The 10,329-nt window shown below is 41.8% G+C and overlaps 1 protein-coding gene across 2 annotated transcripts in view; it reads left to right on the top strand.

Moving 5' to 3' along the window:
• The first annotated feature begins 3,665 nt into the window (after positions 1 to 3,665).
• Positions 3,666 to 10,329, top strand: part of scube1 (signal peptide, CUB domain, EGF-like 1) — a 221,054-nt gene continuing 214,390 nt past the window's right edge. For both annotated transcript variants that reach the window (XM_049567062.1, XM_049567060.1), the window contains exon 1: positions 3,666 to 3,850. In XM_049567062.1, coding sequence (XP_049423019.1) covers positions 3,763 to 3,850 — 88 coding nt within the window. In that variant the 5' untranslated portion in view covers positions 3,666 to 3,762. The remainder of the gene's footprint in view (positions 3,851 to 10,329) is intronic.

The following is a 10,329-nucleotide window of genomic DNA, read 5'->3' as shown; positions in this document are numbered from 1 at the left end:
CTGTAGTCGTTTTGTTTCTCTTTGTAGTTCTTTTGCTTCTCTTTGCAGTTGGTTTGCCTCTTTAAAGTCATTTTGTGTCTCTTTTAGGTATATTTTTGTGTCTCTGTGGTTCCTTCGCATGTCTTTGTGGATGTTTGTCTCTACTTGGGATCATTTTGTGTCTGTTTGTTTGATGTATATTTGTGTCTCTTTGGAGTTCATTTGCATCTCTATGAAGTCATTTTGTGTCTCTTTAATGTATATTTGTGTTCTTTTTTGGTTGTTTTGTGTCTCTCTGGAGTCGTTTTGTGTGTCTTTGTAATTCTTTTGCAGATCCTTGTAGGTGTTTTTGCCTCTTTGGAGTCATAAAGGGCCAGTGGGCATGTGCCTGATAGGCCCGTCCAGTAATACATCCATTATTGAACTTAGGAGGCTCAGGAGGGCAACAACCGGAAATATTGTTGTTTTTTTTAATTGTAAGCTCATTTCTCAATCTCAAGATTTAAAACAGCGAGAATCACCATAATTAATAATGAAATAAATAATTATTTTTTTTTACTGTTTTTTACCCCTTGAGATGAATGAATTGTTGGTGAAACTTGACATAGCTGAATTAACCTGTGAGAGGTGACAGTGACAGGCACCCATTAAGTGTGCCCACACACACATTCCACAAAGCTGTTTAGTTATTTTATCCTCTGCTCGACATTATTTCTAAGCTGGAGTGCTGCGCTGCCTGAGTATTGTGTGTGTCAGTTGGTGTGTGATCTTTTCATTGATACCATTATCTATGGTTGTGCACAATGCTTTACCAGTAGTAGTAATCCATTCCGGAACCTTGATGTCAAACCACTAGGTGTCAGCATTTCTTAACCCTTCAAACCTCCTTAAACATTTACAGCCTATCATGAGTCAGACTGTCAGTGAGTACTGGAGATAAAACAGTCATTGAACTGAGTCAGAAACTCTTTAGTCGGTGCTTATTAAATTGCCTTTATACAGTGGTTCCCAATCTATGGTCTCTGGACCTTTAGGGGGCCTAAGTGGGCACAGCAATGAGGATTTAGTTATGTTACTGTTACAAGTTGAAACAGCAAGAGTGTGTATGAGGATCTTTACAGGATAAATGAATAAATAAATACATAAGAATTAGTTTTTTTGTTATGTAAGATTTCACATACAAGGAAATTGCTTTGGGGTGGCATGGTGGTGTGGTGGTTAGCATTGTCGCCTCACAGCAAGAGGGTTCCCGGTTCGATCCCGGGTGTGTGAGTCCTTCTGTGTGGAGTTTGCATGTTCTCCCCGTGTCAGTGTGGGTTCTCTCCGGGCACCCCGGCTTCCTCCCACACTCCAAAGACATGCAGATTAGGGACTACGTTAATTGATAACTCAAAATTGTCCATAGGTGTGAATGTGAGCATGAATGGTTGTCTGTCTCTATGAATGGTTGTCTGTCTCTATGTGTGAGCCCTGCGATAGTCTGGCGACCTGTCCAGGGTGTACCCTGCCTCTCGCCCAATGTCAGCTGGGATAGGCTCCAGCCCCCCCACGACCCCCAAGAGGATGAAGTGGTTAGAAGATGGATGGATGGATGGATGGATGCACAACATAAACATAGTGAGAGAAAATAAAATTAAAAAAATAAGGCAAGTATTGCAAAAATCAAGAAATATACATATTAAGATTAGTTATGATAACAATGTGAAAAATACATTTATAATATTTCTGAATTAAAGGCGCTGTATGTAAGAATGGCCAAAACGGTCACTGCACTCACTGCACTCAAATTCAAAATACTACCATGAGTCATGTCCGCCCCCCCTCCCCTACAGATTCGAGGTTGCTGGACAGCAGCATGCTGGAGACTGATTTGTTTGCCCACGGGCGGCTGCCGTGGCAGGGCCGCGTCACCGTGTCCTTGATCTTCGGTTTTCCAGACCGTTCGAGCAAGTCCGGCTTCTCTGCTGCTAACGCTGCTACCAGGATACAGCTGAGGAGGAACCGACTGCTAATGCTATGTACCAGGACACTGCTAATGCTGATTGCCGTGCTGCTGTAGCTCAGTCGTAACTGTAACTGATGCTGAGACTCTACTGACTGCATGACTGGTAGACGGTGGTGGGTGGTGCAACAGGCCAAAACACAAATTCAAAACATAAACATGATTTGCGAACTGTAAATTTTTTTTTTAAAATGCGAATATTCTGGCTGTACTATTGTTGTCGGTGAGATTAGTATGTTATATGAACATTATTCCTTAGTCTCTGTGACATATTAGGATGATTTTACGACTATTTGCTTTAGATTTCTTACATATAGCTCCTTTAAAGTGATGCACAATATCTAAAATTAAAACCCTTCTTTTGTGAGCCCACTTCATAGACAGGTGATGGCAAGCATCTAAGTTTTGTTTCAACACTTGGGGGGGGGGGGGGGGGGGGGTACATTCAACGGGGGCCTGGGGGTCCTATGAATAATTTTGGGCATCAAACACTTCATTTCCGTGAATATTTAGGAACCAGTTTGTGCCTTTGCTGCACTGATTGTTGTGGGAATGCCATGGTACTTCCTGCTGCAACTGTGCACAGTTGATTTTTCACCTTTCCTTTTTATGGCAGATTGCAACCATTGCTTTTAAGGATAAATACTGCCACCACCTATTTTACCAGAGGCACTGTTAGCCTACGTCTATGGCCCCTTTTTACACAGAGATCACGCTGTAGAACCACTAGGAAGTCCCTTCTTTATGCCACCTTTGTATTTTTACACAGAACCAACCACAACATCATTTTTGCTCCAGTGTGTGAATTTAGACAGCATGCCAACATCGCAGAAGCAAAAGTGGTGTGGCGGGTGTGACATGTGACACAGCAGTGTCGGCCTCTAGAGGGACATAAAATATATGTGTTGGTAGCACTTTATAAACAGTAACAATGGCATAAAATGGCAAGAACAATAATTTAATGTCTGTTATATGGAGGCTTATCTAGTCCTCTGCTCAGAGGGTATGGAGCTCCCGGACCTCACAGTTTTCCCAATTTGTGGCAGCTGTTCTTCTCTGAGTTAACCACTAACTGCTATCAGCTACTCTTTTAATCTTCGGCAGTGGGTTGCATGCATAACACATTATCAAAACGTCACACCCCTGTCTCCCGTGATGGGATGTGGTAGTGTGAAAGGGGCTACTGAGTTGCGTTCGATCAGCTCTTCAAAATAAAGTCCTCTGCTACTTTCACATCTTTACTCACAAATGCATTGAGTGGGGACATGTCCACTGCCCCCCCACCCCCACCCCCAAATCTATACCTAAGGGTGATGGACATGAGTTGAGAGCAGTAAATTGTAGATAATGTAGTAAATATGAATAAATATGTAGAATTTAACAAGAAAGGTCAGATAAAAATCTAATTAATGTTCTTTCTTACTGTTTTAGTGATCTGGTCACCCCTCAGACTTAACTTTATACAGTATTGGACACAGAAATCACTGCTATCAGGTCCCCCCCCTCTCTGTCTCTCTCTCTCTCTCCCCGGCACGAACAAGCCAATCAGAGGGCTCCAGTTGCCTCCGCTCTCTCCTGCTGTCTCCCCCCTCACTCCCCTCCGACCCCCTCCTCTCTCTCTCCCCGCCACTGCCAGTCCACCAAAAGCGGTCCTCCTCCTCTCGTATCAGAGACACACACACACACACACACACACACGCACACACATCCACACACACACACGCACACACAGTCCAAACCCCCAGAAAAAGCCCTGCTGAATCCTCACACCGTCTGTCAGCATGGGGAGCGCTTGTTTTTCCCGGGACGTTTGTTTGTTTATCCTCCTCATAAATACTTGCAGGGTGATGGGGAATGTCGGACCCGCAGGTAAGTGCTCCCCTTTCCTCTCTGTCTTGCTTTATTGTTAAACATGGAATGCACTTTTTGGTGGTTTCAAGCTTGTCGGGGAAAATGATGGAAACATGAGTAAAAAAACTACTATATTCCAATGATATCACTGGAGATGAAAAAAAATCATAACGCACAAGTAGGCAACTTAAAACTTGCCATTTGATAACACAGACGCACTGCAAGTTCTTATAATAATAGTACAATGTACCTGAATTGTGACATAAGAACAGCATCGTAATGATGCAAAAATGCAGTTATCGCAACTGAAAACTCCTATTTAAGCAGGATTTCTTTTGAACTGTAATTGTTTTATGTTAAATATGGTGATATCGTGATTTTTAAAATGTTAATGTCTTGGTAGAAACTCCGTTTAACATCACAGTTTTTTCCTTAGCGGCATGCGAGATGCGCAAATGGATTTCCAGTCGGTTTAGCAGCGCCCCAGACTTGAGTGGAACTTGTGTTTCCTGCGCGCAAAGGTTAATTTCAATCGGAAACCACAGCTTGCTCTCAGGGTTAAGCGCTCATTTGCTGTGTGATTTGGAGTGAGAAGGCTGCCTGTGCTTATTATTATTTCACCGTGTGGAAATGGTGATTTGCCGGAGGTTGCTTGAGAAGCAGAGTACGCCGCTGGAGAGTGTCTTGTCCCCGGGTTCGGTCTCCTGTCCGGAGGTGGAGGAGGGAGGTGGAGGATGTAGCCTGTGTGTGTGTGTGTGTGTGTGTGTGTGTGTGTGTGTGTGTGTGTGTGTATGTAAATGTGGTGTGATGGTGGTGGCAGGAGGGCCGTCCAAGTCCCAGGAGGTGCAGGCAGGCAGGCAGGGGCCCAATATCGACCGGGCAGCAGCAGTAGCACATTGTTCAGCCTCCCACCGCTGTGAATGCGTCAGGAGTCAATATTGAGACAGAGAGCCACCATGGAGGAAAGGCTTTGTCAAAACCAGGGGCACTCAGGTTTATATACAACACAGAAGAGAATCCACAGTGAAAGACTGCACCTCCCTGTGCAGTATTTTGCCATCATAAACCCCATAAAAGACTTGAACTTGTTGCTATTTTTGCTCTCACACTCTTTCTGTCTCTCTGTCTTCACTTCAGCTCCAATAAAACACTCACTGACTTTTTTAACAGGGAAAATATTTATTGTAAATTCCGTTTTATCGTTTATTTATTGCCTTTATACAGCTGAGCTGGGCAGAGGGCCAGACAGAGAGCAGGGGCTGAACTACAGGCAACTTCCAGCCGGGTTGCCTAACTTACACACAGGCTATTTATACTCTGATGGAAGCAGAGGAGTAGCAGATGAGCTCTGTGGTGATACAAAGGTTCACTCTATGATAGATATGACAGGAGAAAACAATGTCTTGTGTCTGTGTGTGTGTGTTGTGGTTGTGCGTGTCATGGGTTGGCCCCTTGCCCTGGGATTTAGGCCCAGATGTCTAGCTCCTCTATCAATAATCCGATCAATTAGGAAACTCATAAAGCCAGTGTTCTCTGTTGTCTCGGGCTGGACCTTGACTTCAGAGCTCTGTCTCTGTTCTTCAGAACACTGTCACACAAAAACAGTTTCAGAATTTGTCTGACATGTGGCAAACCTGTCCTGGGATCTGAATGGTTTTAAAAAATCAAATTCAGTAACATTAAAGCTGAATGTGGCAATTTTGCATGCACATTGATTGTTGAGTGGCACTGACAAGAGGTGTGACCTCGGGTAACATGACTTGGATCAAATTAGAGTCATAAATTTGATGACTTAGACTCAACTTGCAACTTAACATTGACTTTAACACCAGTGACTCATGACTTCATTTGGACTTGTGCCTTTTGACTTGAAAATACTCGATACCTTAAAAGATTTAGAAGAAGCATGTTATTTTCAAAGTGTGCCACAAATCAATTAATTTCCCTTCATTTCCTGTATCAGCTATTCCCTGCAAGTCGACACTTTATCCCACAGATCCACTTTCTTTTAACCAATCTGACAGCATCCAATCTGAGCAAGCAACGTCTGTGGACGTCCAAGTCTAGTTGATATCACGTCTGTGGACTTGATATCAACTAGACTTGGACGTCCACAGACGTTGCTTGCTCAGTGGGTTGCAGTGGAGAATCATGTAGAATTAATGTTGTTACCAAAGATATTTTCATTTGTGTACAGAGTACACAGTGGTGACCAAAAAAATTGGTGATTTAAAAGTTGGTGATTAAAACTAATCTTTCATCTCTGTCAGAGAAAACTGATCTGAGTTAGACTGTTTACTTACAGCACAGCTACACTCACAGATAACTGAGCCTCTTACCTGCCTACCAAACAGCATCAAACCATAAACCTTGATGAGTCTGCATCTGAGTCCTGAGGGGAGCAGATGTGAAGTCCGGCTGTCTGTGGCTGCTCGCTCTGCTGCCGTTCAGTGGCTAACAAACAGGCTGCTAACAGCCGCCACAGCAACTTACAAACTCCATAAATCCATTCAGCAGCTCCACCATCCATAGTTAGACATACACAGCTGATTACTGCTGAATTACAGCTCACAACTCACTCCAAAGCTTCTTCACTGCGAGTGTTTTTGCTGGCTAGAGAAACATCCCGGCCCTGACTCATTACTGGAGTTTAGAAGCCTGGCACTGGCATTTTAAGCTAATTGTAAGCACGGCTGTTCTTGGCTTTCAGTGTCTAATAGTCCACCATTAACATTTTCGTCACACAAACTTGTCTCACAAATCAAAATAAAACATAGATCTCATCTCAGTTTTTATCATCAAGATCTATGTTTAGCTCATTTTTATCCTATAAAACAAAAGTTGTTGATGAAAAATTTTCATCATAGCTTTCATCAGCAAAATTAACACTGCTTGGGACTTGCCTGTCCTGGCATGGGACTTGACTGAGATCTTGAATACAAAGACTTGAGACTTACTTGTGATTTGAAAAACAATGACTTGGTCCCACCTCTGGGTACAGGATTTCACTCAACTTATTTTAAAACCACAGAAGAAAAATATATTAAGGCTAGAGATTCCCAACCTTTTTGGCTTGTGACTCTTCAACTTATGCGGAAACACATTTTGTATCACACTCCCATAAAGTTGGTATGAACTTAAATAATTGTCAAAATTAAAGCAGCAGTCAGAGGTACCCTGCCGCTGAGTCAAGTTCCAAAAAAGCTGGATACTACATGTCCCATAATGCATCTGAACAACTGCTTTCATTAAACCCTCCCTGGCTGGTAAAGGACTCAGTATGCTTCAACAGAGTGCTCATTGGATGGTTAAACAGCACCCCTCTTTATAAATTGAAGGCTTAACCCCCCCACTTCTGAGCGTGGCCATTCAGCCAACACTTTGGCTTCAGATGTGATTGGATGACACACCATAACTAGTCACTGTTATACTACATCCAGTGAGTAAGAACTCACTGGATGTAGACCGTAACAATAAACCTGCCACTGGCCTGCTATTTAGGATGACATTCTCCCTACCTTCTGTGATCTGCGTGTTACTGTTTTCAAAATCCCCGTCGCTACAGAAATCTACAACAACAAAGTCTGAGATAACAACCTACATGCTGAAAATGGCAAATTTTGATGGTGATTTGGATTGCGCTATTAGGTATGCTTGTTTGTTCTTTCAGTGAATTATTGTAATATCTATAAGAAATAAATCTATGTTTTGAACACACCTTGGAAAAGCCTAGACTCTTGTCTTTCAAGCCCAATGTTGATCCTTTTTCTGACATGGCCCATCGGAATTGATTTGCCACATCTTTTTACCCTTGTAGTAACATGCACCAGTGACGCTGACTTAGACTCTGTACCGATTTGTACCACTTCACACAAGCTTCTGTGATTTTGTTGTAATAATATTCTGCAAAACTGACAATTTACACCCAAACTGGAAAGGGACCAAGACACTTGTGTCAAATTTCATTAATCATATAAATTTACCCAGTCTGGATAGTGAGGATCCTGCTGGCTCATCGCTTGTTTTAATTCACTCAAATGACAAGATCACCAATGACAGCTGTCATATCCCTGTGCATCCCTGCAAAATGGATATTCACCCACTTCATTCTAACAGTCATATCCCTGTTATAATCAGTGATATTAAACATAAGAGTAACAGCGCTATAAATCATCACAACATTATGCACATTAAGCCCTCCTCTTCTTCATCCTCTGCCACTTTGCAAAGTGTTACCTTGAATATAGGCTTTATTAACATTCAATTACTGTCCTCTAAATCACTGCTTATTCAAGAAAAGATCAATAACCATAACATATATCTAATGGGCCTTTGTGAAACATGGCTAAAACCAAATGACTTTGTAAGTCTGAATGAGGCATCACCCCCAAATTACTCAAGCTTATAAGTGTCACGTGAATTAAGAAGAGGTGGGGGCGTTGCTGCTATATATAACTCCATTTCTCTTCAGTTAAATCCAAGAAACATCACTGTTTTTACATCCTTTGAAGTACTTGTTATGCATTCCAAACTACAGTCATTTTATATAGCAATTTTATATCAACCACCAGGGCCCTACTCACAGTTTTTATCTGAGGTTTCTACCTTTCTTTGTGACATGCTGTCACGAACAAACTGATAATCTTTTAATTATGGGAGATTTTAATATCCATATTAACAATAAATCTGAACAGTAAAGCTTTTCTAGATCTGATTGATTCTACTGCTTTGACACAACAAATCAATGAACCCACTCACTTCTATGGTCACACACTTGACCTGATCCTTACACGCGGCCTCTTTTTCACAGATCTAGCTATCTTACCACACCTACCTGCCCTTTCAGATCACTATTTCTTTACCTTTAAAATAACATTCATCTCTAATCGTCATATTAGCCACTCTAAAATCTATACTACCCAACGCAAAGTTTTCCCGTCTTGTTGTTTCATTCATCCCCAAAACAAACACATGCGCGAGCCAGGTAAGCGTCTTTACGACAATATGCGCTAGAGCTGATGGGAAATGTAGGCTTCATTGTGGCAAAACACTACCGCTTTTGCCCACCGCTTTTGGTCGCTAAAATCAACTCAAAATGAAAGTTCCTTGTAGGGGCTTTAACATGTAAACCATCCCCTATGTGTAATATTCCTCATACCACTTCTGATTTCATAGAATTTTTCACCACTAAAATCGACAGCATAAGAAAAGCAATATCCTCTCTCCCATCTCCCGCCCAGGACAGGGCAGTTTCATATGACCTGTCTTCACCTTGCAAACTCACCCACTTCGAGACAATTTCCAATGAAACTCTTTCTAAACTGGTTTTCTCTTCCAATTCCACTACCTCCCTACTTGATCCTATTCCCTCTAAGTACATTAAGGACCTCTTCCCAATTTTTAGCCCACTACTACTACATATAATTAATAGCTCTCTTACCACTGGAACAGTACCTGCATCTTTTAAAACAGGTGTAATCAAGCCACTACTCAAGAAACATAATCTGGACCCTGATGTGATCAATAATTACAGACCAATTACAAAAATCTCCCCTTTCTTTCAAAATCCTAGAAAAAGCAGTAGCCCAACAACTCACTGATCACTTCTCCTTAAATAATCTATATGACCCTCATCAATCCGGTTTCAGAAAATTCCATAGTGCGGAAACCGCATGAAGTTTTTCCAATAAAGGCTTATAGGCTAGTCTCCAGGGAGGGTGGGTGACGATCACAACCACGCACAGTATGGGTATAAAATACTTGACTGCAAGATTAACAGTGCATCAATCTTCATAAAAAGCTTACACCCTTTTGTGGCACTAAGCTATGAAGACTAATGCAGACAGGTTGAAAAAAAAAAAAAAAAAAAAAAAAAAGGAAACCGCACTGACAAAAGTGGTCAATGATTTACTACTCGCCTCCGATTCTGACTCAGCTTCAGTATTGCTGCTACTAGACCTCAGCGCAGCATTTGATACAGTTGATCACCATATTCTACTTCACCGTCTAGAAAACCACATAGGACTCACCGACTCTGCTCTCGCCTGGTTCAAATCCTACCTTACTGACAGATCTCACTTTGTTTTTCATAATAACTGCTCTTCAGAACGCCAAAAGGTCAATTATGGTATACCACAAGGGTCTGTGCTTGGTCCCCTTCTCTTTACTATTTACATTCTACCCCTCGGTTCATTAATCAATAAATACAAATTAGGTTCCCACTTTTACGCAGATGATACTCAGCTCTACATATCCATCAAGCCTGACACCTCTCATCAACTGATTCATCTAGAACAGTGCACACAAGAAATCAAACAATGGATGTCGTCAAACTTCCTTCTCTTAAATACTGAAAAAACTGAAATGTTAATCCTAGGTCCAAAGCACATCAGAAACAAATTCTGCAGTCTCACCTTAAACTTAACTGGTTCTATCATTTCGCAAAGTCCCCATGTTAGAAATCTCGGTATTTCATTCGATCCTAATCTCTCCTTTGA

This window comes from Epinephelus fuscoguttatus, linkage group LG22, assembly GCF_011397635.1.
Source record: "Epinephelus fuscoguttatus linkage group LG22, E.fuscoguttatus.final_Chr_v1".
Classification (NCBI taxonomy): domain Eukaryota; kingdom Metazoa; phylum Chordata; class Actinopteri; order Perciformes; family Serranidae; genus Epinephelus; species Epinephelus fuscoguttatus.
Note: the sequence above shows the minus strand (reverse complement) of the source record. Positions and strands in the feature narration are given on the sequence as shown.